At 35.9% G+C, this 25629-nt stretch overlaps 1 protein-coding gene across 1 annotated transcript in view; it reads left to right on the top strand.

Annotated features, from left to right (window-relative positions):
• LOC125120750 (protein unc-13 homolog C-like) overlaps nucleotides 1-25629 on the top strand; it is a 137962-nt gene that overhangs the window by 21111 nt on the left and 91222 nt on the right. The window contains exon 2 of the mRNA XM_047769188.1: nucleotides 6033-6105. Coding sequence (XP_047625144.1) covers nucleotides 6033-6105 — 73 coding nt within the window. The remainder of the gene's footprint in view (nucleotides 1-6032; nucleotides 6106-25629) is intronic.

Here is a 25629-nt window from a genome sequence, read left to right as displayed (position 1 = left end):
ATATGTTTTACATGAAAGAACAGCAATTACAAAAATTCTGAAAAAACCTAATGAAGCAGATAAATAATTCACCAGATAAAGGGCTTCAAGGCAATAGTGATGTTAATACTAACTTAAAGAGGGGAAAGAATAGATGAGCACAGTGATAATTTTAACAAAGAATTGGAAAATACTAACTTAAAGAGGGGAAAGAAAAATGAGCACAGTGATAATTTTAACAAAGAATTGGAAAATACTGTGGAGAACCTACCTTCAGCAGCTTGGGTCATTGAGGAAGTATGGGTTCAATCCTTGGCCCAGTGGGTTAAAAGATTCAGCATTGTGATAGTTGTGGCATAGGTCAGAGCTGGCTCAGATTCAATCCCTGGCCTGGGAACTTCCATATGCCATGGGTGTGTCCATAAAAAATGTTTTTTGAAAAAAGAATTAGAAAATATAAAAAAGAACCATTCAGAGCTGAAGAATACAATAACTTAAATGAAAAATATGCTAGAAGGAATTAACTGCAGACTGGGTGACACACACACAAAAAAACACATAAGTGATATAGAAGACAGGAAATAGAAATTACCCAGTCATAGCAGCAAAAGGAAAACATATTTAAAAGAAAAAGAAAAACCAGTTTATGAGACCTCTGAGACAAAATCGAGTGTAATAATTATCACATTAAAGGGATCACAAAAGAAGAGAGAAAAGGGTCAAAATAAGTTTGATGAAATTATGAGAGAAAACTTCACAAACTTGAAGAAAGAAACAAATATCTAGGTATAGGATGTACAGAGAATCCCAAAGAACATGAATCCAAATACATATAATTAAAGTAGAAAAGTTAAAAATTTCTAAAGTCAGTAAGAGAAAGAGAAAAACAGAGTTACCTAAGAACCCCCTAAGACTACCTGACTAACCGGCTACAATTCCGATTTGACACCTAACCTGGGAACATCCATCTGCTACTGGTGTGCTGTGTGTGTCCCTAGAAACACAAAAGGTAAATAAACAAACAAACAAAGGATAGATTGTGCAGCATAGGGAATATGGCCAGTTTTCATAGTAACTTTAAATAGAGTATAATGTTAGAATGTATAAAAATACTGAATTACTATGTTGTCCACCTGAAACTAATATAATATAAATCAACTATACTTCATTTATTATGAAAGTAGAATTTCTAAAAAAAAAAAAATGTTATAGTTAATGCAAAAAATCTTACAGGCATTACCAGACATGGGAGATCATATTAATAGACCCAAAGTCAAACAAGGTCTCAATGTTCATAGTCCCTCTTAGTGATACCATTTAGAGGAATTTCTCCATCTCCTGAGAGGTTTGTCTAGCTCAGTTGACTTCATATTGGGCTCTATGGAACACTTGGTCAAAACTTCACTGATACTTTGTTGGTAGGGTGTTATGAGAGAAAGATCCCAAAGTAGCTAAATTTTCTTCTGTGTGACATAGTATGCTTATTAGATATCTGTTGCTGTACAAATTGCCCCAGAGTTCGTGTTTTAAACAATAAAAAAATGTATTATTTCAGGCAATTCTGTAGCTCAGAAGACTGTTGTAGGTGTCTCTGAGTTCAACCACAGTGTTAGCTGGGCCACCTTTCTTTCTGGAGGCTCCAGGGGAGAATCTATTTCTTTGCTTTTTATAGTTTCTAGAGGCTTCCTGCATTTTTTTTTGTCTTTTCTAGGGCCACACCCACAGCATATGGAGGTTCCCAGGCTAGGAGTCCAATCGGAGCTGTAGCCACCAGCCTTCCCCACAGCAACACGGGATCTTAGCTGTGTGTGTGACCTACACCACAGCTCACCAGCAATGCTGGATCCTAAACCACTGAGCAAGGCGAGGAATCGAACCCACAACCTCATGGTTCCTAGTTGGATTCATTAACCACTGAGCCACGACAGGAACTCCCTGCATTTCTTGACTGTGATGACCTTCCATCTTCAAAGGCAGCAATGTTTATTCATCTCTGTGTTATGCTGCATCACTCTGATACTGACTCTTTGCCTCCTTTTTTTACATTTAAGTACCCTGGTTATTATCTTAGGCCTATCTAGAAATCCAAGATCATTTTTCTATCTTAAGGTCATCTTATTAGCAAACTTAACTGCAACTGCAACGTTAATTTATCTTAGCCATGTAACAGAACATACTCAGAGCTCTGCAAATTAGGATGTGAACATTTTGAGGGGCACATTATTTTGCCTACCACATTTGGTAGGCTGGGCATGGTTCAGCTAGGTCCTCTGTCTTAAGGTCTTTAGCAAGGCTGAAACCAAGGTGTCACGCAAAAGTGTGATTTCATCTGAAGGCTCAACTGGTGAAGTATCTTCTCCCACGCTCTCTCATGTGGTAGTTGGCATAATTCAGTTTCTCAAAAGCTGTTGGACTGATGGCCTTACTTCTTCCCTGGTGGTTGCTTGCCAGGGGGACCTCTCCACATGACATGTTACTGTATTCAAGTGTTCAAGCCAAGAAAGCAATAGTGAGTGAGTCAACAAACAAGTGGATTTCATAGTCCTTATAAACCAGTCACAAAAGTGGTATCTCTTAATTTGTGTTTTATTCTATTCATTAAAAATAATTCATTAGGTCCATTATACCCTCAAGAGGAGGGAATTACCCAAAAGTGTGAGTACGAAGGCAGGAATGATTTGGGTTTATTTTCTAGGATGTCTTCCATAGAGTGCTAAGTAACAAAGAACACTGGCTTTAATCAGACAGGATGAGTACAAAATCCATCTCCACTACTTACCATTCATGTGTTATCATTGACATCATGTGAGTCCAGCAATTGCCATATCAACTATATGCCTCAGTTTCTTTGTCTGATAAGTTATATTTTTGTGAGGATTAAATGAGATACTACAAGCAAGGTGGTTAAAATGTTGCCTAGCACCTATGAATAGGTACCTGAAGGATATTAGCTTTGGTGATGGTGATGATTTAAGTCTTTCCTTGAATGGAGAGTTCAATGCTAAAACATTGTGAGATGAAAACTATTGAACTAGGTATATTCTAAAACCCCATATAAATTAAGAATCTGTTTCATTAATGATCTGAAAACTCTATTTTTCTTGGAATATATGGAAAATGTGGAGCATAACCTTTTGTTAAACACTAGAAAATATGACAGAATGATTTCTTCTTTATTAAATCGTATGTTTTTTTCAGATTGAAAAGAGGAAATTATGGGAAATTTGACAAATACACGGAAGCACAAAAAAAAAGAGTAAACAAATTAATGTTTTTTCCCACATTTGACCTACAAATACTTTTTACCTTTAATTTTTACATCATTACTAACCAAAATATTTTTAATTCCACTCATTTTTGAGATCTGTCCATGATAATACATATATCTAGTTCATGCAGTTTTTGTATACTATTCAAGTATATGAATATTAACACATTTTATTTATCTTTTTTTTTTGGCTTTTTAGGGCCACACCCATGGTATATGGAGGTTCCCAGGCTGGGGGTCAAACCGTAGTTACCACTGGTGACTTATGCCACAGCCACTGCACCATCAGACCCAAGCCGTTCTGCGACCTACACCATAGCTCACAACAACGCTGGATCCTTAACCCACTAAGCAAGGCCAGGGATTGATCCCGCAACCTCATGGTTCCTAGTTGGGTTCATTTCTTCTGGGCCACAATGGGAACTCCCTATCCTATTTTTATAATTTATTTCTATTTTTTTGTTGCTATTGATCTTTTTTTTTTTGTCTGTCTTTTGGCTTTTTAGGGCCACCGCACCTGAGGCATATGGAGGTTCCCAGGCTAGGGGTCTAATCAGAGCTGTTGCTGCCAGCCTACACCACAGCCACAGCAACGCTAGATCCGAGCCATGTCTATGACCTACACCATAGCTCACGGCCATGCCAAATCCTTAACCCACTGAGTGAGGCCAGGGATTGAACCTGCAACCTCATGGTTCCTAGTTGGATTCGTTTCCACTGTGCTACGACAGGAACTCCATTTTTTGTTGGTTTGTTTATTTTTTTCTATTGATCTTTTTAATGCTACAATGAACATTCTTATATATGTTTCCTTGTGTTTATCTGTGAGAATTTCTCTCAGGTGTACATACAGAAAGTATATGCCTAATATCAGTATTGTTGGGTCATACAGTGTATGAATTTTCAATTAGATCATCTCAAATTTTATATCGAAATTTTTTTACATATATATTCTTTTTTAATATTATTTTTATTTTTATTTATTTATTTTTGTCTTTTTGCTATTTATTTGGGCCGCTCCCACGGCATATGGAGGTTCCTAGGCTAGGGGTCTAATCGGAGCTGTAGCCACCGGCCTGCCTACACCAGAGCCATAGCAACGCGGGATCCAAGCTGCGTCTGCACCTACACCACAGCTCACGGCAACGCTGGATCATTAACCCACTGAGGAAGGGCAGGGACCAAACCCGCAACCTCTTGGTTCCTAGTCGGATTCGTTAACCATTGGGCCACGACGGGAACTCCTTAATATTATTTTTAATCATAGTCTGACACAGGAGATTGGATATCTTTTCCCAGTGCTATACAGTAGGACTTTATTGTTTATCTAATCTAAATATAATAGTTTGCATCTACTAACCCCAAACTCCCAGTCCATGTCACTCCTTCCTCTTCTTCCTTGGCAATCATGAGACTATTCTCAATGTGTGTGAGTCTGTTTTTTTAAGTAGATTAATTTGTGCCATATTTTAGATTCCCATATGAATGATGTCATGTGATATTTGTCTTTCTCTTTCTGACTTATTATGATAATCTCTAGTTGCATCCATGTTGCTGTAAATGACATCATTTCATTTTTTTATGGGTGAGTAGTATTCATATATATATGTGTACATCACATCTTCTTAATCCATTTATCTGTTGATAGATATTGATAGATATTTAGGTTGTTTCCATATATTGGATATTGTAAATAGTGCTGCTGTGATTAGAGGGGTACATGTATCTTTTTGAATTATTGTTTCATCCAGATATATACCCAGGAGCAGGATTGCTGGATTACATGGTAGTTTTATTTTTAGTTTTCTGAGGAACCTCCACAGTGTTTTCCATAGTGGTTGTACCAATTTACATTTCCACCAACAGTGTTAGAGGGTTCCTTTTTCCAAAATACTTTATATTTGAAAATATGGTATTGCATTGTAATCTACTTTAACTTTATTGTTGATTTTAAAAATAACAGCGTCATCCTGATTTATTTTTCCGGCATATATTTACAAGTATTACTAGAAAAAGTACATAGTTGTATATTCTAAGCCCCTGCATGACCGAAAAATCCTCTGTTGCACTTTTGTGATATCTTTGCAGGTGTGTCATTGTTGGATCATACTTGTTTCCTCTCAAACCTCTGAAAACATATCTCTATTGGCTTGTGGTGTTCAGGATTATAACAAAGGGATATAAGACCAGAATGATTTTTTTTTTCCCTTGTACACAATCTGTTCTGTTTTGGTTCAGCTTAGATGCTTACTAGATATTTTTAACTTTAAATTCAAATGTTGAAAATATGTTGAAGGGTTTCTTCCATTGTTAATTTTGCCTGGTACTCAATGGATCCTTAAAAAGGCTTCACTCAGTTATTTCCCCAGTCCTGAAAACATCTTGACATTATTGTTTCTCTGTTTTCAAGTAACAAAAATTAATCATGTCACTCTTTTGCTCAGAAACCTCATCATGCTCAGAATGAAATCCAGATTCCTGTCCTGGACTATAAGGCCCTACATAGTAGCTGGCAGCCTTCTCTGAACTCACCTCTTAGCACTGTCAGTCTGTCACCTTGACTCTGACCTCCTTGCCCTTCCCCTATCATATCAAACACATCTCTCCCTCAGGTTCTCTGCATGTACCACCCCCTATGCTTGCAGTGCTTTCATCCTAAATATCCACCTCAGGTCTCTGAAAAGGAAACCCTTGCCACTTTATAAAATAGGGAAATAGATCCAACCCCAGTCTGTCATCCACAGGCATGCTTGTTTGTGGGTTTTTTGGTCCATTTCTCCTATAGAATATAAGTGCCATAAAAGCAGGCCCTTTCTATTTTGACAACAGCAACTGCAAAAGTACCTTGCACACGGATGGTATGTACTTAACAAATAAATGTTGTTTGAGCGACTTCCTCAGTTTATTTCTTGGCATACACGTTATGCCAAATCCAAAGTGGGCATAGGCAAACAAGGCTGCAGAATCCCCAGGCACTGTGCTCTTTGACCTCTTGTGTGCTTCCCAGAAGGCTGATGGGTTGTAAATATGCTCCTCCTCCTCTGTGGGGTTTTTGCTACCTGCCCCACTTCTTCTAGGTTAGGTGGTTAATCCAGCACTAATAGGTGTTGCCTCACTGGTAACATTTGTTACCTTATATGCCTCCTTCCTTTTGTTGGGTCCCATGTTTCCCAAGCCTTGAATAATTTCTTAAACTTTCTTACATAAGAATGCCATCCTTCCCTGGAGTCTCTCAAAGTAATTTCATAAATTTACAAAACTGTGCAACTGTCATCTTAATCTAAATTTAGAACATTTTCACCATTGCAAAAAGAAAGCTTGCATCCCTTAGCAGGAGAATCCCTGTCCCCTCAACCTCTTTGAATTGTATAGGTTAAAATAGATGAACTTGGTGCTATGTAAATTATATCTTGGTAATACTCTTTTAAAAAGTGATTTATAGGACTTCCTGTCAGCGGGTTAAAAACCCAACTAGGATCCATAAGGATGTGGATTAGATCCCTAGCCTCACTCTGTGGGTTAAGGATCCGCTGAAGCAAACTGGGGAGTGGCTTGAGGATGTCGCATTGCTGTGGCTGTGATGGGGCAGCAGCTGCAGCTCCAGTTCAACTCCTCGCCTGAGCTTCCATATGCTGCAGGTGTAGCCCTAAAAAGAAAAAGCAAAGGGATTAATAAGCAGTGATTTTATAGATGTTTTCAACTTTTAGGATAAAAAGAAAAATAGAGATGCCTCTGAGGCTAACAGGTTAAAGGACTATTCTTTTATGAATTTCCTATATGATCCATCATTTTACCTTTTAAAAATTGCAGATTTTATAACTTTAGTACATTTCCACTATTTTTCTTAACTCATAAGAAAAATAGTTATATGGTTATTTCTCATGAACCATAAAAGAAGTCCCATATAGGTAAATATGGAAACATGAAGTTGCATGTAGGTTTAACATATTAACAAAAACTACTGATGCCTGCATTGTTTCTCTTTGTCAGTTTCATTCATGTAGATGTGCCAGATAGAAAATTTCCATTCTAATTAGACATCAAGGAATTCCCATTGTGGTGCAGCAGAAACAAACCCTGACTAGTATCCATGAGGATGCAGGTTCAATCCTGGTCTTGCGCAGTGGGTTAAAGATCCACCATTGCTATGGTCTGTGGTGTAGGTCACAGCTGCATTTCAGATCTGGTGTTGCTGTGGCTCTGGGTGGACCAGCATCTGTAGTTCTGATTCAGCCCCTAGCCTGGAAACTTCTATATGCTGTGGGTACAGTCCTAAAAAGCAAAATGAATAAATAAATGGGCACCAATATTATTTATGGATATTTATTTACTTGTAGTTTTAATTAGTTTTTCCTTTAGTTGAATTCTACCCAAGTTTCACTAATTTCAGATTTTATCATCTACTAATTCTTATTCTTTGTCTCTATGAGAAATTGATATTGAAACTTTGAAGTCAGTGTAATAATAATGTTGCTATTTTGCCATTCCTTTAATCTACTTCTACTTGCTTAAGGAGAAATATGTCATGTCACTGTAAAAGTAAGTATTAGAAACTGAAGAATAGTAGAGCTGTGGATAAAATGTAAGAGATTTTATTTAGATAGTAAATATTGAATTGAATTGTATTTTTCTTTTGTAAAGAAAGTCATATGGTATACTGAAATGTACATTTGTCACTAAAACGCTTTATTACCAAAATGGTAAAGGAGTTTGAGAGTATGAACCTATGAACAAAGGTATAATTGACTATTACTTCATTTTTCAGTATGCTTTGTACTCAGGTATATCTTCTTCTTTTTTTTTCTTTTTCTTTTCAGGGCCTCACTTGCGGCATATGGAGGTTCCCAGGCTAGGAGTTGAATCGGAGCTACAGCTGCCAGCCTACACCACAGCCACAGCAATGCCGGATCCTTAACCCACTGAGTGAGGCCAGGGATCGAACATGCATCCTCATGGATACTAGTCAGGTTAGTAACCACTTAGCCACAAAGGGAACTCCCCTTAGGTGTATCTTTAATTTAACCATAAAACAGTACTTAATAGTGTGTTGAAATATTTGATTAATGGAAGCCTCAGGTTCCAAATTCACTTTTTTTTGGTGAATAAGGAAAACTAAACCATGAACTAAGCTATGTTTATTCTACCCTTTTAAGTTGTGATTTATCAATTCTCATTCCACATGACCTAAGGTAATAAATAATTCTTATATTTAGTTTTACACTCTTCAAATTGTGATAAATATTTTGGTTAGGGCTTGGTAGCCAAACTCAATTTGAATTAGCTATTAAACTTTTAGATCACTTGGGATAAAATATAAATTCTAAAATTATGTTTATTCATCCTTTGCATGCTCCTTTCATTTAAATCTACCTTTCATTGTTAAGTTTAAATATTTTTAAATATGCTGCTTGCTTATACTCATTAGCCTATTAAGTTTCATAACTACTGGGTATATCAGTGTTAAATATTTTTAGAAACTGAGGCACACAGAAGCTAAATGACTTGTTGAGTCATTTTTCCTATGCCATTGTTTTCAAAAGAGATATCTTTTTAAATTTGCACAAACTGAATACAACTGTTTTCATGCGAACTGAAATCACATTTCCTTTGCACTCCATGGAAGAGGGAGCCTGTGAATTGATAACTCACACAAAATACTGTCTCAGGAATTTCAAGAATCAGAATGAGCCTGCTGGGTAATGGAGGTCTTTCATTCACTTATTCCACAGAGAAATTCTGGAACTTGGCAACTATATTCAATAGCTAGTGTAACTGAGAGAACAGTTGGTGCGTGGGTTTGGACAGATTTTGCCTGCTTAGTGATTCAGGTCTTGCCATGGGGAATTTCACGTATCACGAAGCATGTTGCAAATTCTCTTTACAGGAAACCTGGACAAAAGATGATAATACCCAAAGCAGTAAGAGTAACTTTTTTTTTTTTTTGCTTCCCTTTGCCCTTGCAAACAAAGTAATTTGGTAATTCACTGTTGAGGGAGGAATATTCAGACTAATTATTGCTAAGAGAGTACCATATTTGGGGATTTATTTTGGCAAATGTGTAGTTTTGTTAAATTGTGTATTCAAAAAAAGTTACATATAAAGCTGATTCCATTCAGCTTTATTAACATGAGCACATTTTCTAGAGTGCACAACTAAATTTTTTAAATTTCATATCTCCTTGAATGTTGTATAATCACTGATTTTACTTGTCTGAATCATAGTAATTTGCCAGTACTTGTCCTCTGTCTTTATAGGGGTTCCATAACTTACCTCCTTATTATACAATGACTGAATATTTAGAATATCTAATAGAGCCTCAAATATGCAGTATCATATCTTGTCAGGATTTGCCACAAATATATATCCATCTGTTTTTTTTAAATTTTATTTTTATTTTTTATTTTTGGTCATGATTAAATTTCTTTTTTATTGTTATTTCCCCAATACAATTTTTTTTCTATTGTACAGCATGGTGGCCTAGTTGCACATATATGTATACATTCTTTTTTCTCACATTATCATGCTCCATCATAAGTGACTAGACATAGTTCCCATACTACACAGCAGGATCTCACTGCTAATCCATTCCAAAAGCAATAGTTTGCATCTATTAACCCCAAGCTCCCAATCCATCCCATTCCCCCTTGGCAACCACAAGTCTATTCTCCAAGTCCATGATTTTCTTTTCTGTGGAAAGGTTCATTTGTGCCATATATTAGATTCCAGATATAACTGATATCCTATGGAATTTGTCTTTCTCTTTCTGTCTTATTTCACTCAGTGTGAGAGTCTCTAGTTCCATCCATGTTGCTGCAAATGGCATTATTTTGTTCTTTTTAATGGCTGAGTAGTATTCCATTGTGTATATATACCACATCTTCCTAATCCAATCATCTGTCAATGGACATTTGGGTTGTTTCCATGTCTTGGCTATAGTGAATAGAGCTAAAATGAACATGCTGGTGCATGTGCCTAAGGGAAGTTTTGTCCAGATATATGCCCAAGAGTGGGATTGCTGGGTCATATGGTAGTTCTATGTATAGGTTTCTAAGGTGCCTCCACACTGGTCTCATAGTGGTTGTACCAGCTTACATTCCCACCAACAGTGCAGGAGGGTTCCCTTTTCTCCACAGCCCCTCCAGCATTTATTATTTGTGGACTTACTAATGATGGCCATTCTGACTGATGTGAGGTGGTCTCTCATGGTAGTCTTTATTTGCATTTCTCTAATAATCAGTGATGTCGAACATTTTCATGTGCTTGTTGGCCATCTGTATATCTTCCTTAGAGAACAGATTATTGAGGTCTTTTGCCCATTTTTCAATTGGGTTGTTTGCTTTTTTGCTGTTGAGTTGTATAAATTGCTTGTATATTTTAGAGATTAAGCCCTTGTCAGTTACATCATTTGAGACTATTTTCTCCCATTCATTAAGTTGTCTTTTTGTTTTCTTTTTGGTTTCCCTTGATGTGCAAAAGTTTGTCAGTTTGATTAGGTCCCATTGGTTTAGGTTTGCTTTTATTTCTGTTGCTTTGGGAGACTGACCTGAGAAAACATTTGTATGGCTGATGTCAGAGAATGTTTTACCTCTTTTCTCCTCCAGGAGTTTGATGGTGTCTGGTCTTACTTTCAGCCATTTTGAGTTTATTTTGGTGCATGGTGCGAGGGTGTGTTCTAGTTTCATTGATTTACGTGCTGCTGTCCAGGTTTCCCAGCAATTCTTGCTGAAAAGACTATCTTTTTCCCATTTTATGTTCTTGCCTCCTTTGTCCAAGATTAATTGACCATAGGTGTCTGGGTTTATTTCTGGATTCTCTATTCTGTTCCAATGGTCTGTCTGTCTGTTTTGGTACCAGTACCACACTATCTTGATTACTGTGGCTGTGTAATATTTCTTGAGGTCTGGGAGAGTTATGCCTCCTGCTTGGTTTTTGATCCTCAGGATTGGTTTGGCCATTCTTGGTCTTTTGTGGTTCCATATAAATTTTTGGATTGTTTGTTCTAGTTCTATGAAAAATGTCATGGGTAATATGATAGGGATTGCATTGAATGTGTAGATTGCTTTGGGTAGCATGGCCATTTTTACAATATTGATTTTTCCAATCCAAGAGCATGGAATATATCTTTCCATTTCTTTGAATCCTCTTTTATTTCATTGATTAATGTTTTGTAGTTCTCAGCATATAAGTCTTTTATCTCCTTGGTCAGGTGTATTCCCAGGTATTTGAATTTTTGGGTGCAATTTTAAAAGGTATTGTATTTTTGTCTTCCTTTTCTAATATTTCATTGTTAGTATACAGAAATGCAACTGACTTCTGAATGTTAATCTTATATCCTGCTATTTTGCTGAATTTTTTGATCAGTTCAAGTTATTTTTGGGTTGAGTCCTTAGGGTTTTCTGTATATAATATCATGTCATCTGCACATCTTAACAACTGCATAAGTTACAGTTTTATCTCTTCTCTTCCTATTTGGATGCCTTTTAATTCTAACACTATGTTGAAGAACAGTGGTGAGAGTGGGCATCCTTGTCTTGTTCCAGATTTTAGTGGGTAGGCTTCAGCTTTTCTCCATGGAATATTGTATTTGCTGTGGGTTTGTCATAAATGGCTTTTTTTATGTTAAGGTATGTTCCCTCTATACCCACTTTGGTAAGAGTTTTTATCATGAATGGATGTTGGACTTTGTCAAATGCTTCCTCTGCATCTATTGAGATGATCATGTGGTTTTTGACTTTTGTTAATGTTGTGTATGATGTTGATTTATTTGCATATGTTGAACCATCCTTGTAAACTTGGGATGAATCCCACCTGGTCATGGTGAATGATCTTTTTTCTATGTTGTTGGATTCAATTGGCCAAAATTTTGTTGAGATTCATCAAAGATATCAAAGATCTTGGCCTATGGTTTTCTTTTTAGGTGGTATCATTGTCTGGTTTTGGAATTAGGGTGATGGCATCATAGAATGTCTTTGGTAGGGTTCATTCTTTTTCAACCTTTTGAAAATGTTTAAGGAGAATAGGTATAATTTCCTCTTTGTATGTTTGGTAGAATTCACCTGTGAAGCCATCTGGTCCTGAACTCTTATTTAATGGAACTGAAATGAATATTCAATTTCATTTCTAGTGATCAGTCTATTCAGTTGATCTATTTATTCTTGTTTCAGTTTTGGCAGGCTGTAAGTCTCTAGAAAGTTGTCCATTTCTTCTAGGTTGTCAAATTTGTTAGCATATAGTTGTTCATAGTATTTTCTCATGGTTTTTTTTTTTTTGTCTTTTTGCTATTTCTTGGGCCACTCCCGCGGCATATGGAGGTTCCCAGGCTAGAGGTCTAATCGGAGCTGTAGCCACTGGCCTATGCCAGAGCCACAGCAACGCCTGATCCGAGCCACGTCTGCAACCTACACCACAGCTCACGGCAATGCCAGATCGTTAACCCACTGAGCAAGGGCAGGGACCGAACCCGCAACCTCATGGTTCCTAGTCGGTTTCGTTAACCACTGCACCACAACGGGAACTCCAGTATTCTCTCATGGTTTTTTGTATTTCTGTAGTATCTGTTTTTTCTTCCCCCTTTACACTTCTTATTTTATTTATTTGGGTTTTTTCTCTCCTCTTCTTGATGAGTCAGATTCCCAGCTTTGATGAAATGAATTTTTATTATTTCACTGTTCTTATAAGATCCACATTCTGTAAAACAGATCTACTTAAAATATATGCTGCAGTCTATGTAATATGAATTGATTTCAACTGAGGAAGTAGTTTTGAGGACTGTTGGTTTTCTATTATGTAAATTACTGTCTGTAATAAGGCAGCATTTTCTGGAATTCAGAATACCCTATAGTTATTTTGATTGTATCTTTTAAACAAATCAACAGGTCACATAATCTGACCAATAAGAGACTATTTCCATATGAAGTGGAATAACATATCTGAAACTGGAAAAGTCTCAGGGAATCCAGACCATATGAATATGGTCTCCATATCTACAGTACTAGAAAGTACCAAATAGTCATTTTTAAGATTGTTAAAGAAAGGCTGTTGCAAAAATATTCTTAAGATGTGAACTGATCTCTTATTTGTATTTAAATGCATCCCTTACATCCGCAAAAAATTACTCATTATTTGACCACTTAAGCTAATATTTATTTTTAGTTGAAATGTAGTTGATGTATAATATTATATCAATTACAGATATATGACATAGTGATTCACAATTTTTCAAGGTTATATGCCATTAATAGCTACTACAAAACACTGGCTATATCCCCTGTGTTGTACAATACATTCTTGTTAAGCTAATATTTAAATGCCTATTCTGTGTCAGGCACTGTGGTAGTTGCTTGAGACAAAGAAGAGGGAATCTTTGCCTATTCAGAGCTCATAGTCTTGTCAGGGAGACTTGATATTGTCAAGGAGACCTGAATATTGATCAAATATTCATGCTTATTTAGGTAAAAGTAACTATAATGTCTGCTATAAAAGATAAGTATATTATGCAGTAAGCACACTCGAGAGGGCCATTTTATTTTGCCTGGTGAGTCAGAAAAGAGTTCTCTAAGGAAGTGATTTTTCCTGGTGACATCTCAAGAATAGGCAGGAATTTAAAAGGGATGGGAAGGTCTGTTTCAACAAAAAAATTTAAAACGAGTAAAAAAATACCAAAATCTTTATAAACAAAAAAAGACTTTAAATGTCATTACTGACTGTATAAGTGTAAAGTGTGAAATTTAAAATTTATGTTTCTTGGACTTACCTGGTAACCTGGGAGTTAAGGACTTGACATTGTCACTGCTATGACTCTGAAAACTGCTGTGGCCCCGATTCAGTCCCTGGACTGGGATCTTCTGTATGCTGAGGACGCAGACAAAAAAATAATAAAATTAAATTTAAAAATAAAATAAAATTTACATTTCTCTGTTGGCTGCCTGCAATGAGAGTATTTGGTTTATGTGCAGATGTGTTCACCAGTTTGGCATGTATGGTAACAAACATGCTTCTTCCCCATGGTGAAATTAGTTTCTTCTGGAATAATTGCTCCCAATAGTTACCACCAAGCCTCAACTATTTTTTGTGTTGGCAGGTCCCCAGAAGATTCCAAAATAAGAAATGCATGTCCATCTTTAGCTATTTGGTTCTATGTATGATATTTTAGTCACGAAATAATTTCCAGCTGGCAAGCTTGACATACATATTCAATAGCAGCTAAATATTGTTGTTGCATCTATTACATAAGCTGCAAAGAAACTCACTCAGCAGATGCTCCAAAATTTATAAAAGTTGTAACTCTCAAAACATTTGGTGTTTATCATAAAAATCTGAGTCTCATTTATGATTGATTTGATTGTTCACATTACAGTCCTTCCCTTCCCCAGACCTATAGTTTGTTTATTTTCTGGGCTCCCATATGTTCCATCTTCAGAGTTGGGCTGTTTTCCCAGGAGTCAGGCCATGGATGAAGTTGAGTGATAGGGAAACTTTTACGATGAGAAAGCGGCCAGTTGGAATTTAAGACCTACCAGAGGAAGGTTAGTTAGTCTATCTCTGTCCAGTTGCAAACAAGAACATTGATAGCAAGAACATCAAATGATTTATCAAGGTCACACATGTGATTAGAACACAGCTGAGGCACATGACCTACCTTTTCTAGAATCTTTCCAATGTAGTTTGTATTATATATTTTATAGGATAATGTTTGAAGTCTTATTTGAAACCTATGAAATTAAAATAAGTGACTTATAGGCATATATACACGTGAATATTGCTTCAGTTTGGGTATGTGATGGAAGTAATTACTCCTGTGTCCTTACATCTCTTATCTTATATTCTTTGTCTGACACTCAGAAATTTGTCTAGTTAGCAGGGATGAGTGTGCATATAAGTAGAAATAGGGTAAATAAATTCCAAGCAATAACCAGATTAGTCCCTGAACAAAATACATGACAGGATTTACTCAAAAGAAAAGCCTGTAGGCTCTCTCAGCAAAAAGGAAAAAAAGAGTCACATCATGGGCCCAGCCCAGGTCAGCTTTTCAGGACAAATCACTGGACCAGCAGCTGTGATCCCACAGTAAATTCAAAGCTGCAGAAAGTGTGTGACCAAATCCTTACGAATTCAACTGATTTTCCTCTGCATGTCTCCTAAAAGCACTGATTCTTCTAAAATTTGAATGGAAGGGAATCACAATATAAAGATGCCCATCTTTTGGCTTTTCTTCTAGTAGAAAAATACCACATCTATAAAAGTATTATGTTTTAAACATTCAATTCATTTGTTTCTAAGGCTTTGGGTATGCACAATTTAGAAAATAAGCATGCACATTTAGAAAACATAGATTTAAGTGTGGCTGATCTCTCTACTTTCATCAACAAGAGGAGTCCTCTCTCTGAGTTCCCGGATTCCTTTATGCAGAATCTTCTCAACTCTAAAATATTCAGTATAATATACCTTAGTGTTTATACTCTTGCCATAAAGGCACATGATCATGATTTGATGTTTAGGTACAATTTCTCAGTCTTTAGAACTGCTCTGATTTCTCCGTGAGTTACAATTAGCCTCTCTAGAGGGTATGGTGGTGAAATACCTCTAGCATTTCAAAGTCAAATCAAGAACTTATTCTTTTCCCAAATCTGTCCTCTCTTCCTGTGTCCTCTCTTCTATTGTACTCACCCCACTCCGAGGACAGTAACCATATTTATACCTGCAGGTCAGACTAGATGCCCTGCTCTTCCTTATTCTTTCTCTGCAGGGTCGAAGTTCTACCAGTGTCCGCTTTTAAGTATCCTCTTCTTCTTTCTTCTCAAATCCACTTAACAACTGCACTAGTTCAGGACAGAAACATTTCTTCCATGCATTCCTTCCTAGATGCCAGGCTTCTCAAACTGGCTCTCTCCTGCTACAAGAGATCTCTGTAAATGCATTCTCTCTCCATCCTTCCCAGGTACTCCCCCTTCTTCTCTCTCCTCCTCCTTCCCTCTCTTTTCTTCCCTCCCTCTCCTCTACATAAATTGTTATAAATATAAACCACTTTATTGGGACTCCATTAATAGTAATAATATTATATTCAAAATCTTTGCATTTGAATATCTGCCTAATTCTTCATGAATGCAATTTATGTGTAGTTATCGTATTACTTCTGAAGAAGCAGTCAGAATCCAGTGCCTTTACTGCTTTTCATAGCCTGAGTAATCTAAGCTTGAATTAAAATATAAAATAGAAACAATAAATCTTTGCTTCATGGTGCATGGAAAGTGGTTTACTTTTTTCTTTTTTTTTTAAGGGCCACACTGCAGCATATGGAGTTTCCCAGGTTAGGGGTCGAATCAGAGCTGTAGCTGCTGCCAACACCACAGGCACAGCAACATGGGATCCAAGCTGTGTCTGTGACGTACACCACAGCTCACAGCAACACTAGATTCTTAACCCACTGTGTGAGGCCAGGAATCGAACCTGAGTTCTCATGGATACTATTCAGATTTGTTTCCCCTGAGCCACTACGGGAACTCTGAAAAGAGATTTATTTGTTGATAATTTTGAATTTATTTAACTATTTTTTTTTTGTTCAATAATCATAATAAAAATAGATTTTTAAATTAGCCTTGATCCTTCTACTCCATTTTCCACTGTTACAGATGAACACAGAATACTTTTTCATTATAATAATAGCATAGATGCACTTCTATATTTTTTCATGTTTTTTGGATTTTGGCATATTGATGGAGTTTCCAAATCATTTTAATAGTTACATAATATTTCACCAAATTCATATACCTCAGCTTTTTAAACAACCTTCTATTTTTGGATGATCAGGTTAATAGAGTTCTTTAAATTACTATGAATAATGCTATAGTGAATGTATTCTTGTGTTATACTTTTTCCTCATTCTGTTTACATCCTTGGGGCATATTTCCAGTAGCATCACTGAGTACTAACACTATGATGAGTATTGTGTATATTTCTTGAAATGTATTGCTACATGTACCAGAGTTTTCCACAATGTTCACTGGTAAAGGAGGTGGCCAGTGTGCTTATTTCAGCCCACATTGACAGAATAGGCTATTTGTAATGACGACTTAAAATTTGCTGTTCTAACAGTTTTAAAGTGGTAGCTCATTGTTTATACTTTGAATTTCTTTCATAACTGAAGAGTTGAATGTTTACATGTCTTTCATAACTGAGGACTTGAAATTTTTTATGTGTTTGTTGACTAATTTTACTTGTGTATTTTTTATTCATGTCTCTGTCCATTAATGTTGGTCTTTTAATTCAGTGAATACTATTTTAATTTCAATCTATATGGCTTCTTTATAATAATAACTTAAAATAATTGCCATATATACTTTTTTACGATGTTTTCCATTTAGGCCCCATTATTCTTGTTGTAAGGGGTTTTATATCATATCCTTGTTTGTGGTTTCTTTTGGTTTCAGTGTTATCCAGCAAAATATATTGTTACTTTCTAATTTGATTTCTCTCTATATATAATGTTAACTCTTTAATCCCCTTGATCGTCGTTTTAACATTAAAGATCTATTTAACAATAGGAACATGTCATATGTCTGTGGTTATGGGAATAATTCAGTTGGACGGAGGAAAAATTGATAATGCAGAAGAGATAGTACATGATTGAAACACCAAATCTTTGAGTGGGAGAAATTTGGTTTTATCTGGTATGCAGGTTGATGGGTTAGCTTTAGATAGTAATAGAGGTTGTTCAGCCATATAGCAGGAGGGGAGACAAAGTACATGGCTATAGAAGGTAGGTTGGTAATACAGTGGTGGGAGATGTGGAATATCTAAGTGATCAGCTGAGAGTGAAGAGAGGAAAAGGTTTTTGGATATTGGTGGAAAAAGAACATAAGTATGAAATAATAATCTCAGAACATAGGGACCAAGTGCTTAGTGAACTATGGAGATGGCTGTCCATATGGAGTGCACCTTTTTTTTTTCAGTCTTTTTTTTTTAGGGCCACACCCACAGCATATGGAGGTTTCCAGGCTAGGGGCTGAATGGGAGCTGTAGCCACTGACCTACATTACAGCCACAGCAACGTGGGATCCAAGCAGCGTCTGCGACCTACACCACAGCTCACGGCAATGCCAGATCCTTAACCCACTGAGCAAGGGCAGGGACCAAACCCGCATCCTTATAGATTCTAGTCAGGTTCATTAACCTCTGAACCACAATGGGAACTCCCTGTACATATGAAGCGTGCTTTTGATGTTTGTAACCATTACTTTAGATGACAGCAGTCAACATGGTTGTGTTTTTTCCAGTCATGTTGAGGTACTGGGATACAGGCACAGAATAGTTAAAGAATTGGATTTGGAGGAATTCCTGTTATGGTGCAGTGGAAATGAACCCAACTAGTATCCTCGAGGATGTGGTTTTGATCCCTGGCTTCATTCAGTGGGTCAGGGATCCAGCATTGCCATGAGCTGTGGTGTAGGTCACAGATGTGGCTTGGATCCTCTGTTGCTGTGGCTGTGGTGTGGGCTGGCTGTTGTAGCTCTGATTCGACCCCTAGCCTGGGAACTTCCAAATGCTGCAGGTGTGGCCCTAAAATGAGAAAAAGAAAAAAATAATAAAGAATTGGATTTAGCCAGGTTTGTCCTTTGCCAGGAGAATATGACAAAGACAAAGAAAAGCCAGATAGTTGAGAATGTCTATAAAGGAAGAGACCACTCATGGACCGTGCTATCAGGTAGCTAATAAATTTATGAATGAGGCCATTTATACAGAAAATGTGGGTCTTGGTATGTATATATGAGAGAGAGATACAGTAGTAGTCAATGAGAACAGTGCTTTTCAAAGAGCAAAAGGCTTAAAACTGAGAGTTGTGGGGAAGGTTCTTGTTGGTAATGACATGATTGGAGATAAGATCATGGAAAGGGATGGCTGTGGGGGGAAGGGAGGACAAACCCAATGGAGAGCAGAGCTCAGGGCCAAGAACCAGGGCACTCACTCAGCCACATACTTAGTTATTACGATCACAAAAAAACTATGACAAGAGTGATTGTGAGGAGAAAGAAGTGGTGAGCTAAGAAATGTAAATCAAGTATGGATAGTAATTTAAGTGTTTCATGAAAGATTCCCACTAATGATATTGGAAAGTGCTTGCTTCTCCATGTCTTGCCAACACCCGGAATTAGCAATATGCTTAATCTTTATGAATCTTATAGGTAAAATTATCTTGGGATTAGATTTGCTTTTTCAAACCGAACACATTAAAAGATGTGTATGGTTGCACATCTTTTCAGTGTCTAGTTTGTATGTTCTTTTTCTTTCACAAACTTGGCCATTTTTACGCTGCCATGTTCATCTTTTATTAGCTATTTAAAAGAAATCTTTCTGGAATAGAGAAACTTTCTCTGAGCTATCAACTGACTTACAAGTGTTTTCCAGCTATTTCATAGTGATATTTTATTGAGGTATTAATATATATTTCCAATCTTAAAAATAAACATTACAGCTAATATATATATATACATATATACATATATATTATATATTATATATACACACATATATGCTAATATAAATGTATACATATATTTAGTAATTAACAGATTGTATACATAAAGCAACAGAGCGATGTATTTGTTTCTGTGGATTTAATCAATTCTTCTAAAGGATGAAAACTTGTATATGAGTGAAATGTGTATTTTTAAAAATTTATAATGGCTGTAGTCAGTACAAGGAAAAAGACCTATCTTAAGCCTTTTACTCAAAACTTCATTTGAGTAGCTTAGGTTCTCAACAGCAAACCCACACATATTATAGGCAGTACTGCTTCAGATACATTTGTTGAATTTTTTTCAGTAGAAAATGAGAGTAAATTAATGTAGCACTAAGAGAACTGAAACTTTATTGACTATTTTCCTGACTGATGAATAGGTATTAAGGACTCACATAATAGAATGCTTTTAAAGGATAAACAATTTCACACATTGATTTTCTCTATATCTTAAAACTTCTATAATAACATGCTTCACTAAAATTTTCATTTATTGTCTAGCTCCAAGGATAATAGAAGCTGATTTGCTATATAATACAATAGCAATTTTTCTGTATATTAACTTGATAATACTTATCTGGTGGCAGCATTCGGTATCACGCAATTTCAATGTGTATTGATGCTGTTGTTACCTGCTTTTGGAATATGTATATGAGATACTTCAGCTTGAAAGAAGCAATAAATGAACCAAAAAAGGATAACTAATATGACGGTGAAGAGAATGGGGTAAATTCCCAGATTTGAAATTAATTGTACTATTTTGTAACTCTACTCATCTTCAAATTACCCTATATATAATCAGTCAGCAAGAGAACATCAGAAGATAATTGTACATTGTGGTCTTCATAATTATTTAGCCAGTCTTTTTAGCCTTTGAATAATGAATTGCAATTCATTTATTCAAAGTTTTTGAGCTTCTACTTTTTGCCAACACTGATGTAAACGCTAGGGTCGGCATGATAAAATAAAAAATAAGGATCTCAGCATTATAGCTTGATTAGAATAAGAGCTAATAAGAAAACACAAGGAGTCATTAATATGATTCCCCTGCTGAGTAAGAGGTTGGCATAGAATAATAGTACTAGCAAGTGATAACTTCTAATATGTGTAATTGGAATCTCCAAAGAAGTAAAGAGAGCCAGAGACAGTTGTTGAAATAGAAGATGGACAAAGAAAATCTAATATGTGAAATTGGAGTCCCTGGAGAAGGAAAAACAAAATAAAGCAATAGAACTTATACTTAAAATTGTAATAAAAGAAAATCTTATAGAAACAAAAGACCTCAGGGTGAAAATTGACAAATTGACTTGATACTAGAAAATCAACTTGGAACTGTCAACTTTGAAACAGATCCTAGTAAAATTATTAGATTTTTATAGATAAAGAAAATATCTTCAGGGCCTCTGGTCATAAAGTGGTTAGTGCCCTTAATTTCAAAAAAGGACCCAGAAAACTCCCTAGCCCCTTCCACACTGTGAAGATAAAAGAAGTCACATTCTGCAACCAGAAAAGTCTTCCCCAAGAACTTGACTGTGCTGGAGCCTTGACCCTGAATATCCTAGCTTCCAGAACTGTGAGAAATAAATGTTTACTGTTTATAAGCCACCTAGTCTATAGCTTTGTTTGTAGCAGCACAGACTAAGACAAAAGGCTAGTTTATTATTAGGAAATCCATTAATATCATATGACATACTAATAATTCTAAGAGGAAAACCATATAATAGTCTCTATAGATGTTGAGAAAGCACTTTACAAAATACAATATTCATTCCTAGTTCAAGAAAATAGGAGTGTTCCTGTCATGGCTCAGTGGTAACAAACCCGACTAGTATCCATGAGGACCCAGATTCGATCACTGCCCTTGCTCAGTGGGTTAAATGATCCGGCATTGCTGTGAGTTGTGGTATAGGTTGCAGATGTGACTGGATCTGGTGTTGCTGTGGCTGTGGTGTAGGCCAGCAGCTATAGCTTTGATTCTACCCATAGCCTGGGAACTTTCATATGCTGTGAGTGTGGCTCTAAAAAGACAAAAAAAAAAAAAAAAGAAAGAAAGAAAATAGAAATTGATGTATATTTCCTTACTATATTTTTATAAAAATAATTCTCTGTTTCTGCATCTATATATGTACTTGTGTGTGTGTATATATATATATATATATATATATATATATATATATAAAATGGAGACAATGCAAATTTGGAAAAATATTAACCATTGTTGAGACTGAGTAAACAATATATGAGAATCCATTGTACTATTTTTGCAGCATTTCTGTAATTTTTACATTATATCAAAATAAAATTATAAAATTCATTATTTCTGAATAATGGAGATGAATGATGAAATAACAGTCCTATTTTACATAGAAGGAAACTGAGCCATAGGAGAAAAATGGTTTGTCCAAGTTGATAAGGGCATTAGGTGATGGATTCAAGATGAAATCCATGTCTTGTTCCCCTTGCTCTCTCAAGTCTGTCCTCTGGTGTATCCATTTAAGCCAAAGGCAGATTAATTTTTCTATTTATCTTTGTGTAAATGTGGGAATTATATCCTAGGCTTCTTTTCCCATAGCACAGAGTGTTGTTTGCCCTTCCTAAACAATAATACTTGTTGAATTGAGTTAAATTACAGTGTAGTATGGATAAATAGAGAGGGAAAGCAAAAAGAATAAGCCTGTGCTTAATTAGTGCCCCAGATACATTGATTCTCTTTGTCTTAACTTTCACCTAAAGAGTAAAAATTGTTAGGTGACACAATGTAAAGTTTAGAAAAATTAATATGAGCAGAAGATTGATTATATAAAGGTAGTGTTCAAAAATATTAACTGGTGGTTTTAACTTCTGGGTGGAAATTTTATTGATGGCACATTATAAATAGAGGGAAAATACCCAGGGGCTTGTGGTTTTCATACTCCATATATTTTGAAAAGTTTTGGCTTATGGCATATTTGACATGATGTAACTTATATGTTCATAAATCCTCCATTATATGAAGTATTTTCAGTTGCTGACCACTGCCTAAAGGATGAGGTGTATTTTTCCTGAGTACATATTTTATTGAACTATAGCTTGCAAATCATGTGTATCCAGCTGGATACATTTTTATGCAGTTTGCTTACCTGTTAACAGAACCTCAGAAGTCCCCATCATGTTCCTTTCCCACCACTCCCTAATCCTTCTTAGGAAGTTACTCACTGTTTTGACGTCTAACCCAACATAGAACTTCATTTAAAGCAAACCATAGACTACGTTCTATTTTGTGCTGGGCTTCTTCCACTCAACATTATTTTTTGTGAGACTAGTTTGTTCATTCTCAGTACTGTATGGTATTCCAATGTACAAGTACAGGTCTATCTATTTATGTATTTTATTGTTGAGGAATATTGGGTAGTTTACAATTTTATGCTACTAAAATGCTGCTATGATGGTTCTTATACACATGTTTAAGTGAATATGTATATGCACACATGTCTGTCAGGGATGTACTCAAGGAGTGCACTTACTAGGTCATAGGGATGCATATGTTCAGTTTAGTAGATACTGCAAATTAGTTTTCCAGAGTGGTTATACCATTTACCTTGCCCACCAACAGTGTATACAGCTTCCATTTGTTCCATATCTCCAAAGATTTGCTATTGCTGCCTTTTTCATTCTAGCCATATTGGTCGGCATGCAATGGTGGTATAACTAAAATTGTAGTTTAATTTCTGCTTTCCTGATAACTAAAAAAGTGAAATTCCTTTTTCTGAAAGTTGTCAACCATCTGGCTCTTTTGGCAACTACTTTTGCAATCTTTTGTCCAGTTTTTAAATCGAGCTTGCCAATATTGTCTTAATATTTCAGATTCTTTATGTATTGTGGATATTAGCCTTTTGTTGGATAGCTACATTGCAAATGTTTTCTCTCAATCTGTGGCTAGCATTTTTACTCACTTAATAATGTCTTTTCTTTATTGAAGTATAGTTGATTTAAAATATTATAATAGTTTCAGGTGCACAGCTTAGTGATTTGCTATTTTTACAAATCATACTCCATTAAAAGTTATCACAAAATAATGGCTATAATTCCCTGTGCTATACAATATATCCTTGTTGCCTATCTATTTTATACATAAGTGTTTATATCTCTTAATTCCTTACTTTAATTTGCCACCCCTTCCCTCTTCCTTTTGGTAACCACTTGTATGTTTTCTAAATCTGTGAATCATTTCCTGTTTTTCATGTACATTAACTTGTGTTAGGTTTTTTAGATTCCACGTGTAAGTGATATCATAAAGTATTTATCTTTCTCTGACTCATTTTAGTAAGCATAGTATTTTCTGGGTTCATCTATACTGCTGCTAATGGCAGAATTTCATTCTTTTTTATAGCTTAGAAATATTGTATGTTATGTGTGTATATATGTATTATGTATATATACTTTATACATCTTTATCCATTCATTTGTTCATGGGTACTTGGGTTGCTTCACTGTCTTGGTAACTGTAAACAGTGCTGTTATGAACATTGGGGTACATGTATCTTTTTGAATTAGAGTTGTCATGCTCTCTGGATATAACCCCAAGAGTGGGATTGCTGGATCATATGGTAATTATATTTTTAGTTTTCTGAGGAAACTTCATACTATATTCCATAGTGGTTGCACCAGTTTACATTCCCACCAACAGTGTACAAGAGTTTACTTTTCTCCCCATCTTCACCAACATTTGTTGGAAAACCTTTTTGGTGTTAGGTATTCTGGCAGCTGTGAGGTGTATACCTTATTTTGATTTGCATTTTTTTCTAATAATTAGCAATATTGAACAACTTTCCATGAAAGTGCCTATTGTCCATCTGTATGTCTTCTTTGAAAAATGTCTATTCTTCTGTGCATTTTTGATTGGGTTGTTTGCTTTTCTGATGTTGAGTTGTATGAGCTGTTATTTGTTTTGAATATCAACTCCTTGTTGGTCATATCATTTGTAAATATTTTCTCCAATTCAGTAGGTTGTCTTTTCATTTTGTCAGTGACCCCTTTGCTGTGCAGAGCTACTAAGTTTAATTAGGTCCCATTTATTTATTTTATTGTGCCTTAGGAAACAGATCCACTAAAATATCACTGTGATTTATGTCATAGAATGTTCTGCCTGTGTTTTCTTTTAGGAGTTTTATGATTTCTGGCCTTACATTTAGATCTTTGATCCATTTTGAGGTTTTTGTTTTGTTTTATAATGTGAGGAAATGTTGCAATCTCTATGTTTTACATGTAGCTGTCCAGTTCCTCTAGCACCACTGTCTTTTCTCCATTGTATATTCTTGCCTCCTTTGCCCTAGGTTGTCAGTAGGTATATGGGTTTATTTCTGGGCTCTGTAACCTGTTCCATCGATGTCTACTTTTATGCCAGTCCCATTTTTAGATTACTGTAGTTTTGTAATATAGTCTGAAGTCTTGGAGTGTGATAACCTCCAGCTTTGGCAATTTGGGGTCTTTTGTGGTTTCATATGAATTTTAGGATTATTTGTTACAGTTCTGTGAAACATTTCATGGTATTTTGATAGGGATTACATTAACTCTGTAGATTGATTTGAGTAGTATGGCATTAAAACATGTCATTTAATTTCTTTTGTTAAAGTTCTTAATTTTTTTTTCCCCACATCCATAGCACATGGAAGTTTCCAGGCCAGGGATCAAATCTGAGCCAGAGCTATGGCAATGCCAGATCCTTAACCCACTGCATTGGCCTGGGGGAAATCCAACCTGTGCCTCCTCAGCAACCGAAGCTGCTACAGAGACAGTGCCATGTCCTTAACCCACTGTGCCACAGTGCAAACTCCTAGAAATTCTTAATATTAACAGTGTAATTTATCACTAACCTCTTTTATTTTTAGTG

Source organism: Phacochoerus africanus, chromosome 2 (genome assembly GCF_016906955.1).
Source record: "Phacochoerus africanus isolate WHEZ1 chromosome 2, ROS_Pafr_v1, whole genome shotgun sequence".
Lineage (NCBI taxonomy): Eukaryota > Metazoa > Chordata > Mammalia > Artiodactyla > Suidae > Phacochoerus > Phacochoerus africanus.
This window is presented reverse-complemented; position numbering and strand designations above follow the sequence as displayed.